Source organism: Micropterus dolomieu, linkage group LG05 (assembly GCF_021292245.1).
Source record: "Micropterus dolomieu isolate WLL.071019.BEF.003 ecotype Adirondacks linkage group LG05, ASM2129224v1, whole genome shotgun sequence".
NCBI classification, from domain to species: domain Eukaryota; kingdom Metazoa; phylum Chordata; class Actinopteri; order Centrarchiformes; family Centrarchidae; genus Micropterus; species Micropterus dolomieu.
The window spans coordinates 3,297,839-3,324,165 of record NC_060154.1 but is presented as its reverse complement, the minus strand read 5'-3'; the positions used below and the strand labels follow the sequence as shown (position 1 = coordinate 3,324,165).

The 26,327-nt window shown below is 39.5% G+C and overlaps 1 protein-coding gene across 1 annotated transcript in view; it reads left to right on the top strand.

Moving 5' to 3' along the window:
• Positions 1-3,829: 3,829 nt before the first annotated feature.
• Positions 3,830-26,327, top strand: part of LOC123971083 (carboxyl-terminal PDZ ligand of neuronal nitric oxide synthase protein-like) — a 223,364-nt gene continuing 200,866 nt past the window's right edge. The window contains exons 1-2 of the mRNA XM_046049669.1: positions 3,830-4,301; positions 4,730-4,801. Coding sequence (XP_045905625.1) covers positions 4,197-4,301; positions 4,730-4,801 — 177 coding nt within the window. The 5' untranslated portion in view covers positions 3,830-4,196. The remainder of the gene's footprint in view (positions 4,302-4,729; positions 4,802-26,327) is intronic.

Here is a 26,327-nt window from a genome sequence, read left to right as displayed (position 1 = left end):
GCTCTGAACTCAAGAAAAATTTGAGGGGTCACCAGATACCTCTGTTACACAAAAAAAGTATATATTTTTAGGTTTTTCTCAAAAATGTTTTATCTTCTTTTGAGAAATACTGGACCCTTCTTGAGGCTTGTAAAAATCATTTAAATGAGATAATTGGAGTAGGAAATAACTCGTTGATTGAAGAACTCACAGCTTATGTCTACACTATAGCCTTGACCGGTTATGAGAGATCACAAGTAGGACTTTTTCAATTTAAGGCAACACGTTTAGGAACAACCAGTCTTTATTATTGCTTCAGTACTGTTAAAAAAGCCATTTCATACTAGGAGTCTTCCTGTAAACTGATGGCAATGTCATCTGATCGGTCCACCAGTTCAGTCCAGATTGAATAATCCCAACAACTACTGGATGGATTGCCATGAAACCTTCATTGTGCCCAGAAGATGAATCCTACTGACTTTAGAGATACCCTGACTGTGAGTGCTGCTCTATCGACCATGCCACACTTTGGAATAAATGTCACTAACAAAGCACATCTTAAATAAGCACTGCAATAAGATGAGTGCAATAGGTTTTGGTTGCACTTCCATAAAGTTATTACTGAGCCCTGGAGTCACTCTTTTCCAAACATCTAAGCAATCTAATAACTGTCCAAACGGAAGTATTAAAATGAAAACTATGCTGAACATGTTCCTTTCTTGGATAATGGATCACACCCCTGAGCGTGAGCTGCGATTTCTCTGTTCCACTAATAGTCCATGTTGTGACACAGCTTCAGGCACAATTATACATGTATTGTTGTGATTATTTGTCCCACTGTTTCCCTTCTTATCTTTATCAAAGAAACTCTCCTAGGAAAAGTGAATCCACTCCTCTAGTTGTGTGCCCCACATTCTTTGAAAATTGCCATTATTAATTCAGCTTAAGAGGCCCTCAAGACGTGTGTCTGGCTGTGTGTGTGTGTGTGTGCACTAATGTGTGCATATGTGTGCGCCGGCAGTATCCCACACTGTCATTTGTGGGTGTGCTTGCTGTTGCTTGTGGCGGAGATTCAGGGCTCCTGCTGACACACTGACCTCACACTGAATGGAGTTGGCACCAAAAGAAAACCAAAGCTCTGAGACACTCACACTGAGACGTGAGGCTGGTGTGTTCAGATTAATCAGCTCAAGACAGCACTTTTGAAAAGTTCAGTTTTGCATGTGAAAAATACCAGCTTAGTGTGAATGCAGGAAAAAATTTGTTTTCAGAAATAGTGTGAAAATAGTCTCAGGAAGTGTCCAAAATCAGTCACTATTTGGTATATAGAGTACATTACATTTATTCATTTAGCTGACGCTTTTATCCAAAGCAATTTACAATTGCTATATATGTCAGAGGTCGCATGCCTCTGGAGCAGCTAGGGGTTAAGTGGCTGCTCCATCACCACCCCCACTATCTGGACTGCCATTTTTTTTTGTGTGTGTCCGAATTTGGAGTATGTAAATTTATCCACTATACATACTATCCCAGCATGCACTGGGCAAGAGGCGGCGTAAACCCTCAACAGGTCACCAATGTTTGACATACAGTAAGTCACCTCATACATTTACCTCATCCTTACCTGAGGGCAAACACATCATTACATGTGACCTGTCTAATACATGTAACACACACTGGCTTATGAAGGATTAATGGTATTGTGTAGAAACTAAGTCCAAATTGCCCAAATTGAAAGCTTTGTGGTATAACTCACCAACACTAGACCGCAGCATTGCTGCCATATCTTTTCCATGTGGCTGTGAAAGCCTTACATGTTGCCGTTTGGCTTTTAAGTGGAACCATGCTGTTATTGTGCACTGATCTCCAAAACTTACTTCATGTAGGAAGCATATGCTTTAAAAGCCAAAGCCCTAATCAACAGATCAACAAGTATTTGAAGACCTGGCAGGGATTAGGTTGCTCTCAATCCTTTTTTAAAGAGCCTTAAGAGCCCATAGGGTCCCTAAGAGGGGGACTGGTTGTATTTAGCAATAATTCCTCATGCAGAGACAGCAGTTGGGCTTGTCTGCCATCTAGCTGTTTTGCTGTCATGAGAGCAAGGTGGTCACGACCTCGGGGACTTTTAAAGGAAAAATAGCCAAGAAGATATTGTTCAAAATACTGAATATGGAAAAAAAAAGAGGCATTAATATGAGTGCTGTTTGGGCCTCACTGCACAAACATTGTGCTTGAAAACTTGAGGCTCAGTTAAAGCTTGTAGACTGAGATGTGACATAATCTGGCAGCCAGATGCCAGTTTTGAACCAACCACATACATCATCATTCTGCCACCGCACGAGCCCTCAGGACACCATTAGCAGCAGTACTTTATATATTTTCTAAAGAGGTGTTGAGAATGTGAATTACTGCTGCCCCACTTCCCCTTCCCTGCTCGCCTGGGACCACCTTTAGGCGAGCGCTGCCTCTTTACTCCCAGGGTGACACAGATGGTCTGTGCATTATACAACATGATGACTGCATTAAACATGAACACAGCTCTGTCTGCTGACTAGATGTTTTTATTCCAGATGCTTGCACAGGAGGACGCTCAGTGTGACACCAGCATCTTATTATTCTAAATGTTCTAAATTAGCAACATCAACTGTATGTATTGACTTTTGATATTTTAAATTAAAGCCAGTGTCCACAGCTTTGTTCAGCATCTTAAATATGATCCGGTCCCCTATGGATGCAAGTATGAATCAGTGTCCCATTTTGATGTTACTGAGGACAGTTAAACACACTTCTCCTCTATTAATCTGTGTGTTTATTTTGTAAAAGCATACTTATTTTAACCCATGGGATCTGAGGTCACTTTGTTATTCGCTTTACATAGAATAGAATAAATTGAAGTCCTTGATTTTGTTACCTAAAAGCTTAGAAAAATTCCATTTAGTCCTTGAAAGACCAAAGTGAAGCTTCAGATGGTGATTCTCAGTCTACATGTTTGATTATTAAAGCAGCCTGTCTACTAATTATGCAAAAAGAGAAACATGAATTAAGGGGGTTATTAGGGAGTTTATGAAGAGATAATGGGATAAAAAAAAATAGGAGGTAATGAAATTTTGTCAGCTTATTTCTGTTTCTGTTATGAGCGATGAGTCATTCATAAAAAAATGTATACAAGCCTTTTGTTGAATAATTCAGGGGGTTCATTAATGTATATACCAGAGAAAGGAAAACTGAAAGAAATAAATCATATAAATTTCATATTTTATGATACCTATAGGCTTTATGTGCTAACAGATATGGCCACTAGTTGGTAGCCTTGCCTTTTTATTTTATTCAGAGGTTGACATTTGTGTTTACTACACATCAACCCCATCTGTAAACCCATATAAACGTTTCATATTCTCATCACTCCTAGCAAGCCTCTTTGATCATTTTCTCACAGGTGATGATTAAACCACATATTTTCAGCCATACTATGTGTTCTTCAGTCAAACAGAAGCGATTCCTTTTATATTAGCCAACAGGTAATTTGTTTTACCTAGTGTGCTTATTAAAACTGTGGCTGTATCGTATCACGTGTTTAAATGACAAAGCCAAGGTTATAGAAACGAAATGTGAACAAACAGGAGGCGACACTACTTCTTTCTGTTCGTGAGTTCCATTCAGGTTATTCCCATGAATGTGTGTGTTGAGGGTAGGAGGGGGGAACGGGGCAGTTTGAGCCCCTCCTCCAGAGAGCCACGGTGCGCCTATGTTCCAATAGAAACAGGTGGGATCCCCGGACTCCTCCAATCACACCCTCCCTCCGTGCGGGCTGGGGGGAGTCCAGAGCAGGAGGCAGGACCCAACCAACTTCCACACTCACCACAGGAAAAGTCGTGAAAACAAATCTGTCCCCGCATGTCGCTGTTTCTGGTGGCCTGCGTGTGTTTTTTTGTCCAGCTGTTGCTGTGAATATCAGCAGGGCAGCAGTTCGCCGGAGCGCTGGTGAAGTAGTTGCCGACACTTGGTCGCTGTTGAGGGCGGTGTAGTAGCGTTGTGACGCGCCGGCGGGACGGTTCGCTGCGATGGGGAACATGAAACGTTTCTAACCGGATTTGGAATTGTTTTTTTTTTTCTTTTTCTTTTCTTGGATTAATCCCTGTTAAACCCACACGGCTCGTTTTCCGTTGATATTCTCCTCTTGGTTCCCGTGGTAGTGCGGAGTAGGAAATACTTTGAAAATGCCTGGAAAAACCAAGTACAACCTCGTTGATGATGGTCATGATTTGAGGATCCCATTGCACAACGAGGAAGCTTTCCAGCATGGGATCAACTTCGAGGCAAAGGTAACGTAAAATTCACAAGCAAATGTGTAAAGTTCAGATAAATAGCCGGTTAGTTAACGTTATTCATTAACGTCTAATTTAAATATAACGTGTGCTTTTGATTTGCGAACCTGTCTAAACAGCAAACCAACACTGTACTATTTTTAAATTGTGTTGTATTAAAAAGACTTATCAAAATTACTTATTAAATAACGTTTGGCGACTTTTTTGGGACCGAAATCTAAGTTAATTCTGAGAGATTTAATTAGCTAGTAGGCCTGACGTTATGCAAGTTGTTAATTTAGTCGACAGTTGAGAGACTGCAGTTGCACGGAGTTAACGTTAATAATTAACTTAAGTAACTTAGACACTCGGTAAATAGAAGTAAATGCCATGTTGTTTCTTTAATGTGTTGTACCTGTCATGTTTTTTTACTTTCCTGCCAACAGTACATCGGCAGTCTGGATGTGACGCGGCCGAGCAGCCGAGTGGAGATTGTGGCTGCGATGAGAAGAATACGGGTGCGTAGAATCCCCCTTTAAAATCTTGCATTTTTCTCCTTTCTCGCTTATCATCTAATAAGCCTATCAGGTACAAAACGAAATTAGGTGTTTTAGGATTACCTGTGATCCACTGCTACATTCGGCACGTGTATGATTGAATGAACAGTAACTTAAAGTTGAGGAAAACGTTTTGAACTGGTTTACTTTCCTCCCTTGGTGACACTAACATTTATTGAAGACTGTGGGAATATGAGCAGACTATGTGATGTGAATTGAAACACTACTAAAGTGCTTGTGAATATTTTATTTATTTTGCTCAGCTGAAGTTTCATGTTGGGGGAGTTTTGCTCACTAGCCCTGGTAGAGAAATTTGGCCATTTGAATTGTGAAATACATGTTATTGTATGCTAAATGCACAAATTGATGGTTTGAATAATGATTGGACTACTTGTGACCTTTTGCACAGAAGCCCCAGAGAATGACCTGACAAATGGACAACAAAACAAACAACAACAGAAGCACAACAAAAATAGGCATATTGTTAAACAGATGATTGGAAAGGCTAACGATGGTGTTATCATTTATAGATAGACAGTATGAAGGCTGGGTCTGAAAGCACCTTAGACTTAAACTGTGCAGACTTTGTACTGTCTTGGACTTGGCTTGCCTGGCGGGAGGTTTGGTCTCCCATGTGTTCTATCACAGTTTTGAAGTTTCCTTTGAAGCAATGCACTGGAGTGTGATCTCTCTCTCTCTCTCTCTCCCCTCTCTCTGCTGTGTAAACCTAAGATTTACAGCTTTTTCAGCTCAGAAAGCAGACTCAATCTTAATCAGTGTGTCTGCCAGCTTGGCAGCAGTTTGCTTAGCAACCTAATACAGGTTGAGCCAGTGGTGTAGAGGTATTTGAGGACTGTTGTGATAAACTGGTAGGTGTGCTGTGATTAATTGATGATTCCTTCCAAACCACACACACACAGACAGAGCTGCACAGGCAACACAAGCACACATTTTGGTTGTTTTTTTATTACCTAATCATTTTAAGGGGAATTTGAAAGCAGGTTAAAATAAATGCTATAAAGAATGAACGCACAATCATTTCACTTGTACCATTTTCTATTAAATTCACTGTAGGTTAGCAACGCCAGTGGCAGAGGGAGTGCAGTCTTTATTTGCATGTTGTTAAGTGATGAAGTTCATTCCAGCAGGGCAGCCGCTCTCATATATCCGTGTGTACACACAGTTGAACATAAGGTGCAAAATGTTCTTATTGCCCTTTTTAGAGAAGTGACCTGCTCCTATAAAGTGGACCTCCCAGTGTGCTGCCATGGCAGCTGCTGTTGTTGGCAGGAAAACAGGCTTTGGTTTGGCTCCTCCAGTGTGAAAATGGTTTGACTCTGCCTTGACAACACAATGGAGGGAAACCACAGGTATCTAACTTGGAAGGGAGGTCACACTGGAAAGCATAAGACTGCTGGACTAGCTCTGAAGGCATTTGTTTTACTTGAGTAGCAAGTAAGCCAAAGCAACCTTTACTGAATGCTCATTTAAGAAAATGAGAGAAAACCCACAATGGAGTGAACAAACTTGTTTTGGGAGTGAATCACAAGAACAGTAGTAGTTGTTTTTCATATTGAGTAATACATGCTTACACCATCCACAAAAGTCTGACTGTTGAGTTGGATATCGTGCAGTTAAAAAAAAATATCTCATTCAGAATCTGACTCTGCTTGATGAGTAAGAAAAGAAACCAAAACATATAGTGAAACAGAAACCGCCTTTATTATCTTATTGATGTCATCCATAATATGTTTTGAGGTATTTTGTGATTATCTTTAGTAAAAACAAACAAATAAATAAAACATACCGTAACTCACCAGACACAATTTTAATGCTCACTGAATTTGATTCATTCTCACACTATACTGCGGTGTCACCATTATTCATGCTTTTTTAAATTTTACTTCCCTAAACTGCTGGAAGTTTTTACTGTGTAGCAGATACAGAAAGTACTGGGGGAAGTGTTTGCTGACCAAGCATGGTGAAGGCACAGATCAGAGGCTTCTACTCTGTCTGTTGAATGAGCGGGAATACACAGGTACATCACAACAATGACACTGTAGACTACATCACATACAGTCAAACATGACAGATTTTCCTGTACACAGGTTTTTTCTTAATCTATGATAGTGAATATAAGGATTTCCAGACCACTGGAAAGCCTTTCCGAACTAAGGCATACCTAGTCACTACAAGAAATGGGTGAAAACCTTTTGGATTCAGGAAAGAGTTTAGTCAATTAGTCTAGCAGTCTTTCGTAGTCTTAATGTAGCCACAGTAGGTATTTTTTCTTCATTTTGATATAAGTCAACCCTGACACTCTCGTTTTTTTGGCTCCATCAAGCACAGTCTGTGGTTACAATTTTAAAAGTATTTCAGGCACAATGAAGCAAGGACACATTCGTCTATTTGCTCTTTCATGTAACTTTTGATGCCTTGTGGAGTTTCTGAAAGAAAGTTTTGTTACATGATGCTCCCCACAGAGATTTCTATCAGCCTCTCTTACTGCAGTCAGTCAAAGCTATGCTGGCTGCCAGGCAACCGGTTGATGTATGGTGTCATTGTTCATTGTGTGCATGAGTCACCTGTAAGCCGGTAGCTGATAACAAGCTAATGACAGGGCAAAGCAGGAAATAGCCACCTACAGTGGAGCAATACGTGCAGCGCTGCAGGATCTGGCGTATTTCGTCAGTCTCACATGTGCATGTTATTCTTGAGTGACTCTCCTCAGAAATAAATGGGAAACAGTTTATCACAAATATAGAAAAACTATTTCACTTGGTGAAACTCCCTTGCCAGCATAAAAATCTACTGCTTAAAAAGTTTTGTTTACCAATTTCTCAAGCATATCTGAATTGTTTCTCTCGTGTTTGTTGTAAGGCTGCAACTCGCCATTATTTTCATTATAATTGTGATAGGTTTTTGAGATTATTTGATGAATTAATTAATCATTTGGGCTTTAAAATCAGAGTATAGAATATAGTATAGAAAAAGAAATATGCAAATCACATTTTTAGAAGAATTGTTGAGTGATGTGTGGCATTTCTGATTGATTAATGGTGAATTGACTAACAAAACTGTTAATTAGTTTTCTGTCAAACTAATTAATTGATGGACTAATCATTAGAAGCACTAGTCCTGGTGTTCTCCAGATTTCGGCTGTAAAAAAATTGTAGATAAATGATGATCTGAAATGGCTTGAATGAACTTCAGAAGGAGAGAACAATCACCATTAAGCCATCGCATCTCTAGCTCGCCTTTTGTCGTTGTCAGCTGAAGTCCACATTGAGATGAACATGCTCTGTAATATAAATGTCCTTACTAATTAAATGTTTTATTATCATCAACTGGCAAAGTCTGGTAGCAGTTTATCTGGTTAAAACGAGAGGAGACCTTTTACAGTGAATTAAAAGGATTAATTTCTCATTAATCTGCTTTTTCTGGGTTAACTGACCGTAGGAAGATGGAGCAGCATGGGATGAGAAGATTAGGCGTGTCTGTGGAGACATCTGATGAGACTGAAAAAGCACAGCGGTGGTGCTGGAATGGGGAAAAAGAGAGGAATAGAAATCCTTTTTGCTTCCCTCCAGCTGCCAGGCTGAACAGTGTGGACCAGGACCTTTGTGTGTTCATTGGGCAGCTAACAAGCATCTTTTAAACACTGATTAACTGGTGGTAAGACACATTGGAAGTTCATTAGTTCTGCTTTCAGTGTACACTTTATAGTCCTGTTATTGTCTTTTCATGAGTAGTACAGCGTAGTGAGATCTGGAGTGCAGAAATCAACCGGAGGCAGAATATTAGCATGTTAATGATGCGTCATTGGAGCATAATAACATGAGCAGAGTCGTAGAAGGGGCTGTGGAGCCATGTGTTGACCTGCGTCAGGTTGTGTCGTTCTCCTGTGATTGTCATGTGCCCCCAAGGCCTGCTCTCACCCACACAGCGCCTCTACAGTGAAGTGTGTTATCAGGAGAAAGTGTCAGGATCATATATAGTTGGGTGACAAATGAAAAGAAAAGCCAACATGAGGTGTCTTGGTATCGGGACACGAGCCTCCAGAACAGCTTTAGTGCTCCTTGCCAAGTCTGTGGAAGTCCCTTTGGAGGCATCTCCACAAGATATTCCCATATTTATATAGTTTCAGCTCTAGTCAAGTAGTAAATTATCTGTACATTCAAATTCAAAACTTTCTAGATAAAACAACATGTTGAAAATGTTTTTTCACTGATTATTTTTCCTTTTATAGGGATGTCAAAACGAAAAAGGGCAAAACAAATCCAGTATTTTTATTTTATAGATGACTGGAGTGATAAATGAGTTTTTGAAATTCATAATATTCCGCACCAAATTTTTTGTTAATTTTATAATATATAGAGTTCCAAATTGTTCCAACAGTATGTGCTATGATATACTCCCACACAGAGGCTTTTTTCATCACGACAAGGATAAAACTCTTTGGTAAAACACTGGAAAAGTTTTTTTACAAGGAATTTCAGAAATTTCAAACGATTAAAAATTAATGACTTCATTCATCCCTTTTGACAAAGTGCCCCTGCAGGTATCAATACGGTATCACATTAACATGAGGCAGTGTAGGGCCACAAGTCAATACAAAACATCAAAGAAGTTTTACTTTTTTCTTGTTAAATTACACCAAAAATTGATTGTCAAAATAGTTGGCGATTGATTTAATAGTTGACAGTTAATCGGTTAAATGTTGCAGCACTATTACCTGTTACAGCTAAGCTGAATGACTCAGTGAATTCTTTACATGGTTGTTAGTGCAGTTGACTTAGACTTTGCATATTTGCATAGTCCTGTGTGCACAAGAAAATGCACACAAACAGTATTTACACTCATAATGTAGCTGTGGCTGTATTTACTTAAGAACTGTCTCAGCATATTTCCCACCACTCCCCTGTCATGGCTTTGTTTGGAATTTATAATGGCATCCTTATTTATAAGTCTTCACAGGGATGTTTTAATATAGAACCAGCGAGTAAGTATAGCAGGTGAAAACGGCAGATAACCACAAAAATGAAAAACAGAAACACAGAGGAAAAATAAACGAGGTAGATACATAAAGTTTAAATGACAATCATTAATAAATAAATAAATAAATATATACTGTAATAAAGTTAAAATGATGTCTGTAGTGTTGTGTGTTTTGACCATTGTCTCAAATATCTGCTTTTAATTAGTGGTGGCCTCAGTTGGATCTAGAAACTTAATCTCTGTCCTGTTAATCCTCCCAGATTAATATGTGCTTTTCAGCGGAGATGTCTTGCATTAAGAAAGAAAGAACTCCAAACACTCTTTTATTAGTTATTTATGCTGTCATTGAATGCATTGTTCTTTATATTGTGTCTTTACTTCATTATAAATGCATTTCATCAGCACACTGCATGTAATAATCTGTAGCCTCTTTGTAATGATTCACCACAGAAAGAACTCTGGCTGATGAGTATTTTTTTAAATAATGGAAATACATTTTTTGTGTGTCATAATCCTATTTACAAAAGTAACTAATTTACTCTAAAACTAACCGGAAAAGTGTTTTCATCCATTTAAAAAGTTGAACCCTTGAAGAACCAACATTTAATTCATGTGGGCAAAAACCACACGGGAACTCAGCCAGTCCCAGTTTATTAAGAGCTTGGCAAACTTGGGTGCCATTCTCCATACATGCCTGTGTACTGTCCTCCCTCACCACAGCAACAGTGGAGTAGCAGCTATGTCTTAATCTGAGTAACAGACGAGGCTGAATCCCTCTCTGAGGAATAACACTGCAGACGTCACACCGTCGGGTCAGAGGAAACACACATGCTCCTTCTGTATGTACCTGTCATCTGCCTCACACACTCACATTTACCTAATCACATTATAAACCATGAGAGGAAGTGCGTTCAGGTAGAGGAGTGTTCAGGTGCATGTCATTTTTTTTTGTTATTGGCTTAAGTAACTCTCTTCTTTTTAATGCATGCTACATAGAAATAAGGTGCCCTTCACTCCAGCTGGTTAATATAAACGTTAAACTTACTGCAGCTGGATGCGGACTCTAATGGGTAAAGTGTGTCCAGGTCAAACTAACTTCAGGAGCACATCGACGAGTTGGTCCTCCATGATTGCTTCGAAATGATCTGCTAACTCTACTTTTCCAAACTTCTGAAAGCTTGGAGGGTTTTCTGGTTTCTCTTGACGTGTTGGTCTGAATAATTACCGCAAAGCAAACATACAATGAATTAGGAAAATCAGTCACTTAGGGATGCAACTAATGATTATTTTTATCATGGATTAATATGCTGATTAATGTGATTCACGATTTATTGTTTGGTTTATAAAACATCAGAATAAATGTAAAAACATTCCCAGCCTGATTTCCCAGAGGACAAGATGATGAGGACAAATTTCTTTTTATGAGCTACTGTTACCCCCGAAGATATTAAATGTACTGTAATGTAACAAAAATCAGCAATTCCTCAAAATTGAGAAGCTGCATGGAACCATTAAATAATTGTTGCTGAAAAAAAGTTACTTAAACTTAAATGATCAAAATAGTTGCTGAATACTTTTCTGCTGACGTACTAATACATTCATCACGTCACGTTATCACTGTTATTATAAATGTCTCAGTAACCTTCGCTGTAATACACTGTGTTATAGCCATGTTACAAGTCTACCTTCATGGAAAAGAACCAACAAAAAACTTGCTAAATCAATCAAGCTTATTAACATTCTAGAGAAGTTGTGATCAATCCTTTGCTTTGTGGCCAAAGCCTCAACACCATAGCAACAATCTGAAAAAGCATTATCAGAGCGAGCTTGGTGTGCTCCCTGTGTGTGCAGATACTGAGGAGGAGCATCTGCTAGTCTATGAAGATTATCACCACATTCTTCAGAGGTCTGTTGAAAATGTGCTAGAAGAAAACGCTTGTCTAGCACCTAATGTGGAAATGTGTTTTTCAGTAAATAACACCATTTTGAAGCATGAAGAAAGGAAATACGATGGAGGGATTTGTCTGGAAAGAAGCTCTCACAGAGTTATATTTATATAATATATGTTTGTCCTCCTCCCTGATGTTTTGAAGTTGGTACAGATTCTTATTAAACTTTTTTTTATGTACTAAGAATATCTTTTGAAAAGCATTATAAAAGCATCTCTTTGTGTTCTTCAAGCCCTTTCTTCCTTTTCTGCCCTGAACTGTTCAGAGGCCTTTTTCCTAACTTAAGGTCACAGTTGAAAGGTCAAAAAGTGAGACAATAATGACCAATTCATGGTTCATTACCCTTTACTCCTGCTACTCCTCAACTTCCGATTTTCTGCACTGAGGGGATTAGATTACCGGATCAATTGAGCACGATGGGTATCATGTTAATGTGTTATACAGCACTTGCTCAGTGTCACGTTTATCTACACAGTTGCCACTTTCTCCTGTATACTGACTTGCTTTCAGTGAAGTGCTTCGGAGGCAGGCTGTAAATCCCACATTAGCAGAGTGTATTTAAAAAGTGGCTAATGCTTAACTAGCTTCATTGTTCATGAGATAGTAAATGGGTTGGTGAGCTGCTGACTATTCAGAGATGGAAACTCTGAAAACTTTTCTGTTATTTAGCTGCCTACAAATTGGCTGCAAGATGCAAGGCGTACTTAAAAACATTAAGTAACTAATTTGTAAACAGAATAATTAATTATTCATAATCAGATGTCATCCAAAGTCATCCACATCCAATTAAATTTTTAAGATGCACTTATTGTTATGGATTTGGTCTTTTGAATCTAGTTAGCTGAGGTGCCCCGGTGGCCACAGCTTCAAGCACATGGACTGCAATGTCCCCGATTTCAACCAGGGACCATTTTTCTTTCTTTCTTTCTTTCTTTCTTTCTCACTCCTCATTCCCTGCTATCTCTCAATAGAAGCGAGAAGATCATGTAACTACAACAGGAGATTATTACATTAGTAAAACATGTTGTTTGGTGGCCTATGTAACCATGTTAACTATTAGATAATGTTTTTTTTTAAGGTTTCCACATTCAGGAAAACAGTGTGCTTAGCAGAGGGAACTATAAATTGCAGCCTTATCGTACATTATTGCTTTCCAACCAGGAAATTTACATGGGGTCAAGGTTCATATACAAAACAATATTTTTTTGCTAGTCACCATTATTAGCGTAAGCCAATGGTGTTTCACACTGCATCAATGACGGACTACTCATAGCTTAACAAGTTACATATTATTTGGCCACCTGTATCTGTTATCTGATCTCATGACCATAGGTAAGGGTTCCATCGACTTGTAAATTGGGGCTTAATTCCTTCACCACCTTAATAACCGTTATGAATGCTAACGTATGCTGGCTAACACAGCCTCAGGGTCCACTAAAAATTGCACTGAAAACTCCTTATACAGCTAAAATGTCAGACTGAAACAGAGAGTAGTAACAAAGCCGCAAGTCATTCTGAATATCAGGCCACTCTTACGCTTTTTCAGGGATGTGTGTGTCTGTGTGTTTTTTTTTTTTTTTTTATACAGACAACCCATTACCTTTTTGGTACTTGCATATAAAGACATACTGTATTACGATAAACTCACACACACCTCATGCCTGGTTTTCCCAGTGAAGCTCAATAAATTTCGCTCCTGACCAGTCCGTCTCTCGCTACCACAGCTTAATGTTTTTCTCTTCACATTCTCCTCGTCTTGCCCGCTATCTCTCTTCTCTCCAATTTCACCCTTTTTCTCCCCCTTGCCATCACCTTTTTATTTTATCCCCCTCTCGGTAGCTTTCAGTGGTGCCAGCCTCTTTTCCATCCCCCACGCTGTCCTTTTCCTCGAACAATCCTTTAAGCCCTTCACATTTGTCCTGCCCTTCATCAGAGGCTGAGTGAAACATCGGCTGATTCACGACTTCTTTTCTCAGAAATAGGGGGGACTTTGTCAGCCCCTGCTGTAACTAATGGAGACACAGACCTAATTTGATCCCTCCCTTCTCATAATTAACGTCCGCCGTGCCACTGAAATATGTCATCCCGCAGAATTTTTATTAACCTTTTAATCCCAGGAACATTAAATAATCCTGAAATAAATATCTATATCATATCTAATATTTGATAATGTTGTTATAGACAAGAAGGCACTTAATAAATTTAAGAGGTAGATGTTTTCCTTTTTATTTATCTCAAACTTGTTAGGATATATAACCAATACATGACAGTAAATCTTATAAACATTTAGGATGTTTTACTTTCTACAACAACATTTTAAAGAGTATATTTGCTGCTGTTTTATTCAGGGAATTAATCCAGATCCAGTGAGTTTGAACGTGTGCATGATGAAGATATTCTTCTTTTTGAGGATAACACACACCGCCCTCCTTAGCCTCCAAGCTGGCAATGACAAACTAGGCAAACAGCCTCAAACTGAGTTGTCAGCAGTATTAACTGCACTCCAATTACATCTTTACCTCCTTTGATCCCTCCCTCCATCTTTTCCTTTTTGCTTGTATTTCTGAAACACTCCAGTGACGCTGTTCACAACCCACTGCTTCACTTTCTCATCTTCTTTCTCTGACAAGATAATGTAATGTAATAGCACACAGATGCTGCAGGATTCCCTCTGAGTGTTTCATTTAGAATCTTTTTCCCCCACCACAGAGACACTACAAGCATCTTCCCATGACCTGACTCTCCATCCCCTCCTGTATGTGTCAGCGATAAATTGGGGAATGGGTCTGGGTTGTGCCCTGAGCCAGGTGATGAGACGGTGGCGATATAGGAGTTTTGGAGGGGGATGTTGAGTCAGTTGCAACTCTGACATGGTTGCCCTGCAGCGTCAACAGGGGAAAACGCTCATCATGAGACCACACACATGATTGCTTTGACAACCGGCTCTTCAGTCTCGGTGCTCCCCTTATTTCCGAGGCCTGCTCCCCTCCGCTTTCATTGGTCTCTTTATTATCTGCACAGCGGCCACTTTACAGTTGAAAGTGGACTATTTATGAGCGCCTTCAGGAACAGGTGGAGAATCAAGACATCTAGAGATGCAAGTTCTCCCTCTGGCTGCTTTTTCTACTCTACCTCCTCCTCTCACCCTTTCTTCTTATCTTTTATTTCCCTTACTTCTAGATTTCCCTTCTTAGATTCCTATTCCTCTCCTGCTGCCTCAGCCTCATTTTCTTTCATCAGTTTACTTTATCTTTTCTACCTCCTCTTTTCACCCTAATCCTTCCCGGCCCTCCTCCCTCTTTTCCTTTTTCTTTTCATCCTCATCACCCTAAGTTCCCCTTCCCCCTTTACTCCTCCCCCTTGAATTCATCTGGCTCCTAGTTCCTGTCCTTCTCCTCTTCGTTCTTCTTTAGTTCTTCCTCCCTCTTCATGTCTCCCCCTCCATATCTTCATCTTGCCCTCTTTCCTTTCATTATGCTCTTTTGCTTAGTCCTCTTCTCCTCCTCCTCCCTCCCCCAGTGTAGTTTCGAGCATTATTGGAGAGCTTGTCTTCCCTGCATACTTGGGATGGTTTTCATAGGTCAGCTCTCAGCGAGTGTGAAACTTACCTCTATTCACTCAGAGCATGTCTTTATTTCTATGTTAACTTACGGTGCACTAGTTAGTTAGCTAATTCACATTTTAATTATTGGCCCAAATTACACAGTAATAAATTGGGTATAAATGAATGAACTTGCTTCCACAAGTTACTAAACCCAAAGGGGACTTTATTGTTTATCTGAACAACAGCCCAAAATGTTTAGTTTACTGTAGGGCTGCATAGTCAAATGAAATATTGAAATTGCAATATGGCAAAAATGCAAAATCCAACTCGCAGAAGCTGCAATTTTTTGATGAATGTAAAATATGTGACAACACAGCATTATAATGAAGTACTGTAGTGCTTCAGTGAAAATGATAATTGGAATGCAAAAATGATCATTCCCATTAATTGTGATTCATATCACAATGGTAATATGTCATAATTGCAATATAACTTTTTTTTAACCATATCGTGCAGCCCCAGTTTACAGTGATTTAAAAAATATATATATATTCAAAGATATGCTGCCATTATAATTTGTTGGCAGTTGTAAGTTTTAAAGTTTAAAGATAATGACAAAACATAATGAGCAGTATTTATCACCTAAGGTTGTTCATATTGTATACAGTATTTGGTAGAAACACAGATTAGAATTGCTTCAGAAATGGCTGTCGGGCTTTGGTTGAGAAGGTTTAATCGTAAAAATCAGTCAGATCTGGCTTTTATTGATAAATGTTTGACATTGCTTGTATGATGTTGAACTGCTCCTGTTCCTCTGTCTTCTTACATTGGAACTTTGGTGAAAAAAAATGGGAGAAACAAAGCGCTCCGTTTGCACACAGCACTTGCAGACTCAGCTGTTCATCCTGTACACTCTCAGACATGGATATATGAAAGCACACGCTCATTGGCACAGTGCAGAGTGATAATGTTATGCAGTCATCTGCCGCTCCCAGGCTGACCTTGGAGCTGCCCTCATCTATCAGCTCCGGGCCTTGGCGTTATCTCACTGCTGCAACCATTCCTCCTCCTCCTATCTCCTCTTGGCGGCTGCGTCTCAATCCTGCAGTTGGCCCTCCTGTCCTTATCTGCCTCCCTTTGCTGTATCTTGCATTTAGCCTATCCAAACACCTCTCCTCACCTTGGTTGTGTTTTGGCACTCCCAGTCCTCTGTCCTCGGTTCATTTTCCAGCTAACCACCTTGCCTCTTTTGGCATTTCCTCTAGTCAAATTAAAGACTGCCAAATTATGATCCCCACTACCATTAATCCTTTTAAAATGTCACAGGCGGCTTTGAGGCAGACGTCTCTTTGCCATCGGAAGTTTAGGAAATAACGGTGTTTGACAGCAAAGTTAATAACAGTGTTGAAACATCATCTCCCGTACATTCACGGTACACAATAGTAATATTAAATGCAATACAGCTGTCTTGCATGCTTTATTTGTTTTATTCCTGTGAAGGTCTCTTTCGGCTATAACTCCCGCTACTCGTGCTGTCATTTTTTATGCACGAAAAAAATTGGACAAGCCGAGGAGTGTATCAGAGCACAGCTGCCTAGCATTGCTTCAAATGATTCCCCAGCTTTTTAGATTGGCACAGATGAGAGTTGAGGAAATGGGATGATAGGGAGGTTACAGAGATTGTTAGCTGTGTGTGTGTGTGTGTGTGTGGGATGTGGGGTGGGGGCGCGCTGGAAGGATGAAAAGATTTTGCCCTCCAATATAGTTTTAATGAAACCCTTTCCCCTCCACAGACACTTTCATTAAAGCTGCAGGCTGCTGCTGTCAGCCCTCCTTTACCCACAGACACAGTGTGGATAAACTCCTCAGAAACCCTCAAACATCCTTCATTCCATTATTATTTCTTTCAGTCTTTTGTCTTACTTGTTTTCTGCTCTCTAACTGTATTGCTTGTTTTTGTCTCCCTTTGTTTTTCTATCCCTTGCTGTCCTTCCCTTTCTCAATTTCATTCTATTTCACTCTGTTTCAAACATTTAATTGGCAAAACAGTTTATCAGGAACGATGCAGACAAAGTCTTTTACATTGATTATATTACATGGTTTTTATATAATTATATATTGTATAGTATTTACATATTATATTGAGATTATATGTATTTAACATGTATAATAGAGCAAAACATTTTCATTTATAATTAAAGTTGTAATCAAGTTGAATTTATAATGATGCATACAGGCACTAGGTAGCGGTAGTAATTATGTTAACTGCTTTGGCATTTGTGTCAGTACAATTTAAACCACGGGACACTTGTCTCCCAATTGCAGCTCTTACTACTACTACTACCTAAAATTGTCAAGGTTGTGAGGGGTTGAGCAAGTTGAAGGACCCAAATGCAGGACACAAGGCTGGCAGGTTCAGTTCAAGAAGGTTTATTAAACCAAAAGCAAGGACACTTACAGGCAGTGGCTGAGTCCAATGGAGAATCCACAAGGGCATGGGGGAAACACAAATCCAAAGTACTGGCAGACAAAGTTACAGGCAGATATCCAAAAAACCACGCAGGAGACTGGGCAAGGCTGGCTACAAACCACCATAACAACAGACAGAGCGTCTACACACAACAATGACCGGTAAAAGACTAAACAGAAACACCAGGTATATACACACACACAGGGACTAACAAGCAGGGCGGGAACAACACAGGTGACAGGGATCAATGAGGCAGGCAGAGAGACAGCAAGGAAAACAGAGAGACAGGCAGGCAGGCAGAGACAGCAAAGGAGAACAGAGAGGCAGGCAGATTAATGAGGGGGGAAAAGACAAAACACAAGTTACTCAACACTAAACATCAGAGTAATATAAATAAACTAATACAAGCAGACAGATCACAAATAAAAGAACGCCAACAAGGAACACAGACGGAAGCTAAGGTTAAACAGAACTCAGAGCAGACACGGGCAAAACAACACAAACCAGGAGTAAACACTTAAGACATGAACTAAGGGTACAGGACTAAGAACTAAGATATGAGACAAGATGTGGATGAATAATAATAAAGGCTACACAGAGACTAGAGCAGAATGAACAAAATCAGATTAATAAATGAAACTGTCAGAGAACATAAATAGAGAAGCAGACAGAACTCAAGCATGATGGTAGAGAAACTAATGCATGAGACTGGAACAGAACTGAAATCAGGAAAATACCAAAACACCACTAAACACCAGCTGACAGATAATAACCAGACAAACAGCAACATCAGGTAGAGGACGCACACTAAAGGCAGCAAGCAAACTAAATCGAAGTCTAAACTAACAGCACAGAAAAAGGGATTCTAACTAATAAGACAGGGTGGCCAAGGGAGACAAGAAAACAGAACAACACACATCACGAAGACTGGATACAAGACCACAGATTATATGACAGATACCAAACTGATAAATGAATAAACTCAGAACTAAACGGAACAGATGACAGGACTAACATGCAGATACAAAACCAAACCCTCAGAATCAAAACCCAAAAACACAGCACTCAGGACAGGATCGTGACAAAAATATGATTACATGATGCTTCCTAAAGAGGAATCTATTCAGAATCTGTTTCCCATTTGTGTTATGTGTTATTAATCAGTTCTATAATGAATACTGTGGGTAAACAAAACAACTGCTTATCTTAAATTGTTAATAAAACCATTAACCGATTCATAAAAAAAAAAAAGGAATCAATAATAATAATCGTCACTTGCAGCTCTATCTCTGTTGTAATGATGTACGACAGTGACTGCATAGATTGATATCAATCTTGGTATCGTCCAGAAATATCGCCCCCTCACTTATCTCTGTGACGCCGTGGTCTCGCTGTCTGCTCTTCACTGTGGTTTTTCACCCGTCTGACACGCCTGTCATTTTGCCTGCCATATACGGTGTCAGAGGGGGAACAGGGAGAAGATGATGTATATCTTGCTGATTGTTTTATTCACAGCTCAGACTTGATTCTAGTTTAGACTGGTGGGGTAAAGTAGCACGAGGGCCATCCGTCACTGTCATCCCCATCCATCACCATGGTACTGGAGGTAGGAAGGATTAAAAACAAGTGCTGGCTCAAAGTTAAGAGGTGAGAAACACAAACTCAGCATCTCATATTTTACCTCCTTTCCTTTTCAGTTCCTCCTAGCCTGTCTACATTTTGTCAAGTCTGTTGAGGTCTTAAATAGATGTTAGGCTGGCATTACACGTTATGTTGCCCTGCAGCCCTTTGATGCTTCAGATATATCCAAATAATGATGTAGTAAATTCGTCGTGGTTTGAGTTTCCAAGTGATGTTGTAGATACCTCAGCTTTGGGCAGTTGCTTGATATTATTCCTGCAGCTAACTAGTGGTAGTTGACCATGTTATACTCTAATAGGGAAGATGGGATGAAGGATTATAGCATGCAAGTGGTTCAGCTATAGCTTTCTGTCCTTTTAGTCAAGCTGCTGGGTTGCCTCTTTCCCCCAAAATATGTTTTTGTTGTGCTGTAAATTTCTGAATCAAGTGCATTATATGAGATCAGCTTTTTTTCCTGCTGTTTCACCTGGTCTTCTGTGAAGAATTGCTCACTAGAATAGCTTAAACATTAAAGCTGGGGTTGGCAACTTTGAAAAAAAACTACAAAGAGACAGCTAGAGTTTGAAAGTATTCAAGCATAAAAATCCCACTCCCTCCCTTCAGGCCTCCCCCAAAACACATTTCAATGCAGTGAGTGCACACAGGTAAGCAGATAAGTAGATAGACAGGCAGGTAGTGCTTATTAAAGTCCTGCTGCAGCCACAGATGCTGAATTCTTTTAATTTTTGAGTCAGAGCATTTGATTTATTGACCGCTGTCAGATATGGAGCATTTCAACAAATATAACAAAAACGTTCTGAAATAAATTACCTACCCCAGCTTTAAGAGATTGAGTGACACACAGAGTATGTGTTGGGCAGAAGCCAGGGACTCGTGCCAGCCTTACATTATGGTGTCAGATATGCATTATAAAAACAGAGACTTTATTTTTAATTTATTGAGAGCATCTACAGTTGTTTAGAGATGAGGCCGTGAGCTGTAAGTGAAGATGCAGGAATCTTGCCTGTTTTTGTGCTGCACTATTTGTATGTTCCTCCACCATGTATGTTCACATGGCGGTGTCTGATCTGTTTGAGCTGCGTAACTTTGTGTATTAATGAGGAGAAACTACTTTTCTGTGAACAAAGATTGTTCAGCTTAATTCTTTTGTTACAAAATTTATATACTGACTGCCCGTGTGCCATGCAAAAATATGTATGTTGACAAAGAAATGAGTAATTAAGCATAAATTAGTTTAATTACTGGCTTAATTATAGTTAGTAATTATGTGAATATGTCACAGTGTTTCCTTTCTGTTGAGAAGGAATTGCTTGGAAATGTCACATTGGGTTTCTTTGCCAGGTACTAAAAAGAGAAAGCAACCCAGTAAAAGGGTTTAAAAAAATATAGCCTTACCTATATGGTGTTTGACTTTCACTTAATTGTAGGCAAATATTTTCATGTCACATACATCCTGTTTTTTTTCCCCAAGATTCAGTCCTCTGTACCCCGATATGGGGCCGGCTTTTATTATCTCACATTAATGAACAAAATGGTTTGCACAGTTCTGTTTTTGGGCTTAATGCAATGATGTTTCTGTGTGATGAAAAACGGCATTGCAGCTTCCATTGCAATAATTTAATTGAAACTTCCAGAAAATCTTATTGGAAGGCGTTGACCTCTTCACCATAAGATCCATGAAACAATACAATATCATTCTTACCATCTCCATTGAACCTGAGCCGCAAGCGATCATTCAAGCTGCAGATCTGCTGCATTGCAGAGGATTGCCTTCAACTGTCCCTACATGAGTTCAGGAGGTCAGAAGTATCTCCTGTTAACAAGCTCCTGTCTGGCGTTGGCGTTATTTTCACGAGTCAACCAGATCGATAATAACAAAACTCATTCTGCACAGTGCTTTTCATTTGCAGCAGATTTTTAACTCCTCATCCAGGACGCCCAGTGTTCGTAAATCACTGGAGTGCATACAGAAAGGTTATATTTATCCAGTCCCACAGGTTTTTTGAAAGACAAACTCCATCTGAGTGGAGATCATTTTCTGGGTCTGCTGTGACTCTTCCAACTCAGGCTTGTCACAAAAATTGCACTTGCAAAGCAGCATGATGAAATTTCATCAGGATTTCTCTCTCCCCCTGCATTCTGTCGTGGAATCAGAATAACTTCAGGGCAGCATCAGACCCCGACTGCACTCGCTTAACCTCAGCAAAGTTTCCAAACTGAGTCTAATGAATCAAGTTGTGCTGTGGATTTTTAGTCATCAGAGGCCAGCTGCTGTGTTGATAAGGCAACATCAGAGGACAGACATCACAGTGCCCATGCACACGAGGAACATGCATGATCAATCATTTAACAGATGTATGACTGCTGTTTGTGTGTCTGATTTACTCTTACTGATAAAGGCGGCTTGTTTCAGTGATGTGTTTTTTTTTTTATCTCATTAGCTGGTTGTTCAAAATAGAGCCGGTTAGAGGGAAGATCACGGCTTAACACTCACCACTGAGGGACAGAAAATCTAGGAAGGATAATGTGCCTGAAAAAGGAAAGGGAGGGGGAAAGGAGAAACAAATGCCACAGGACAGAGAAAGTGTGGAAGAAGAACATGTGCTGTTGAGGATTTGACAGGATATCTCAGGTTTTCTAAGATAAGTTTTCAAAAAGGCTCTGAAAATACTGGTGGGACAGGAGACGGACAGAGTCTTGTAGAGTATTAATGCCTTAGCATTTATAATGTAATTGTTCTGTCCATAAGATGTCAGAAAATACTTCCCAGAGCCCAGGCTAATATCTTGAGATTGTGTGTTCTGTCTGACTAAAAATATTGAATTTAAAGAATATAAAAACAGAGAAAAGCAGCACATTGTCCAGAAAATGTTTTACCAGTTTTGCTAAATAAATAAATTGGATTCAAAGTAATCGTTGTTTAATTTTCCATAGAATAACTGATGAATCGACTACTTGTTTCAGCACTATTCTTGAGTGAACTTGTGGTTAGGCTGGATTTACAGGGTATCTCTCAGGTGTGCATGGTTTTCAATTCTGGAAAATTAAGGCTACCCAATTTGCACCTTTTTAAAATTTAAAAGAATATTTTCCTACCACATTAAAGGAGAATTAAGCCATGGTGGTAAACAGGATTTATGTGTACTGTGCCCTGTTCTTTTAGATTGGTATTACCTCACTTGAAAACTCCACTTTAGTGTCAAAATCTCTCTCTCAGTCAGCATTGAACAAAACTAAACATTCATAGTACTATTTTGGCACAACTTTGGTGTCGTATTTACCCTGAGACCTGTCCCATATTAACAGATGAAAAACAAAACATGCTGAAAGTAAGCCAGCATAACAATATGTCAGAGTATTACCATAAATCAACAGAGATCAATAGACCTATGTTATCTGGTATTTATGCAGCATGAATAAAAGAAGATGTTGAAAAGTACTCACACGGGACACTGAGCAAATACCAGCACATGACAGGACACACTGTACACATAACAAGATGCTGTGTATGTGTTGAGGTACAGTCTGTTGTGGGTACAGGAGTGCAGGTAAACTTGTTTTTATAATGCTTAAGATGTGTGTAATGTCAACATTTCCACTCCCTTCTTTGGGATAAATTCTGGGATAGCTTTAAAAAAGTGGGCCAGTGTGTTATTGTGTGTGTACTGGAAGTATGTTGGTTTCAGGAAGGAGATTTTATGGAGGGGAAATGGGAGAACAATACCTCTGGCCTCAGTGTTGCAGTCTGTTCCGTGGGGCAGTGAGCTGCCTGACTGCCCTGCAAAAAATGATGCACTCAGCAGGAGAAATTCTTGTCTTCAAGCTGTAAAGCTGTACCCTCTAAGATTTTATTGCAACAAGACCAAAAATGAAAGCCCTAGTGGTTGCCACAAAAGGCTGCAATGGCCATTTACAGCCTCACTCTAGTTTTCTAATGAATGAAGGAATCTGCAGCACTTCCCAAACTGAAACTTGAGAGCAATATTCAAACGGTTTTCCCGAAGAGGCAAGAACAAATACTACATTCAGAGAAGTTTTTGTGTGCATTGCTTTGATATTTTGACAGAATGAAACATACATTTGGCATTCGCTTTTTTCTCACAGCTACATTTAAATGAATCATAGGGTCTTGCTTAAGGACACTTCAACATGTGGACAGGAGGTGCTGGGGATTGAACCACCAATCTGCTTAATAGCCTACCTGTGTACCGCTGAAGCTATGGCTTCTCCCTTTTCAGAAAAACCACCATGAGTTTATAATATATAGTTTTAAAACATTTTATGACATTGACGTCTTCCAGAAGTCCTTGAATTACCAATAAATTACTTCCATAATACACAGCACTCTGCTCATGTCAATGTACTGTACATACCATTAACAAGCGTATATTAAGTTGGATCCACAACGGTGGTCAGAGAATCTAAGCAAAGTAATTTTTTGCAGTGTCTTAATCCCTCTTGTTATAATTTAAGAAAGGAACACAACAAGTGATGGACCTTGAAGGAAGAAAGGAAGGAAGCAGAGGAGGAAGTGGACGAAAAGCCAAGAGACCAAACTTAGCTTGGATACTGACAGAGATACTGTAATATAGCTACAAGCAGGACAGCTAACACTGTAGTCCCTTTGAACAATTACGTTAGTCTTTTTTCTTGAATGTGGTTGAAGGTGACTTTTTGTATTCTGTACTTTAGGTTTCCTCAGGGAATGTTTTCTGTACTCTAAATCTTCTAAAACATCACTTTGACTTCTCGCTGTGCAGAGCTGTCGTAGAAAGGAGCCGCTGGAATGCTGTTAGTGGCTACAGTCTGATCCTCAGTGCTCCTTAGAGCTGGTCTAATTTGCGATCTCACCAGATACTCAGGATAATTAGTCCCAATGAGGGATTACCTTCCGGCCACTGCACATTTCAGAACAGCAAGACAAAATGGCCTCCCTGCGTGACCTCGGATGCCACAGATCTGAGAGTGAACTCTTGACTGGCTGGCTCAAAAGCAGGGAGGCTGATTGGATGAAACTAGCTGACCATATTTTGTTTGACTAACTGACATGGATTGCTTGGTATTGCACTCACTGAGCTGAAAGTGCTACTAATCAATGAACGAACCAATTGTGAAAATAATTTCCTGCTGCATGCTTATTTTGTTGCATATAGTCACATTGGATTATTTTATCTTGCTTGTGGAGAGTAATGCACACTTTAATTAACACTAGAGTCCAGTTTTATGGCAGCTAACTTTTTTTTTTGTCTTATTTTCTTTTCATCACAGGGTCAGAGTTGAATTGATGTTGGATTACTGCTAATCAGTTCCATCTTGCGGCTTCCTTGTAGAGCTCTACATAATTTGCAACTTCCTAATTGTCTTGTAGATGAAGTGTCTTGATGTTGGTGCCCTAATTGACATGGAAAGCCAATTGTTCATGTTAAACCAACTAATTGTATGGGAGATTGATTGGCCAGCTTGCCGAGTTATTGGTTAAATGTCACTGGCCATGTGGAGAAATGACTTTTAATTGGTTGGTAGACTTGCAGGGCTGGGAGATGTGGGAAGTGCTGACTGACTGATATCTCAGTTTCGCAGAATACTCTGTGCAGTTTAAGCCAATAGATGCACTTGACAGCCATAAGTCTGATTTTCCTTGGATACACTAATGTACAATTTCCGAAGTAAAAATTGGCAGCTAATGAGATATTGTCCAGAAACACCTGCCACTGCAGGGTTACTAAAATATTTACATTGTTTTGCATACATTTATAAGAAAAATAAAGAAATCAATATGCTTAAGAAGGGGAATGATTGCTTAAGGTTCTGTTTTATGCTGACAACACTTTTCCCTCAGGTACTGTATGAACAACATCAGCAAAAAATGTGTGACATGAAAAATGGACTCATTTGGATATTTCTAATCAAAGCTCTCACCCTTTTTAATCAGCATATTTAGTATTGGGAACAGGGCTGTGCGATATGACGATATATATCGTTTGACGATAGAAAAACATCTATTGTTAACAGTTATGCTCTATCGTTTATTTTGTTGTGTCGCAAATTCCACACTTTACCATAATATTTCCACGAGGGGACGGCTCTTTGCACTGCAGTGAAGCTAGTTTTACATTGGAATTCGACATCTATCGAATGTCTTACATTAAACTAATATCCAACTTAAATCTAACTTCCACATGTGCCAGTATTGCTGAAAAGAAATTTGCATTCAGGATAAACAATTGTGGAGGAGAGTGAAGCTTACTCACAACTGGATAATACTGAACAGGAGGAATCAGACCATGCAAGTTTAAACGAGGACCTCATACCAAAGAGAGAAGTCTGTTGAGCCACGCAACATTATTCCAGCAGTTCCAGCCATGATGTGTGTGTAAGGTTAGTTTTAATGACTTGCCCACGGACATTCAGTTTACTTTCTAGTTCACCAAGACATGCTGTTGTTGTGATGTTAGCTGTAGCAGCAGGAGAACTGTGAGTATCGCAGTCTGGAGCTGCTGTGCTGGTCTGGGATCATCTAGTCCTCTCATTTTAGCTTTGCAGCAGCAAGTAGCAACAGTTTTCTGACCCACAACCTAGCTCGTGTCATTTACATTACTCTCGTTGTTCACTCTATATCATGGTATTTGTCATGTTTTTGGATTTCTCCAGGATCGCATAAGTTACCCTACCTTTATGATGCAGCGAAATATCATAAGTTAATGTTGGAAATTAAGTCAGTAACAGTAACTCATGATATTAAACTAATAAATAACTTATATATGCAGTTTTTATACAATTTTGTAAGAATATCCATTACTGACAACTCACAGCAAGGTGGTCCTTGGTTTGAAACGTGGCTGTCTGCCTTTCTGACTGGAGTTTACTTCTGTTGCCCCCCCCCCC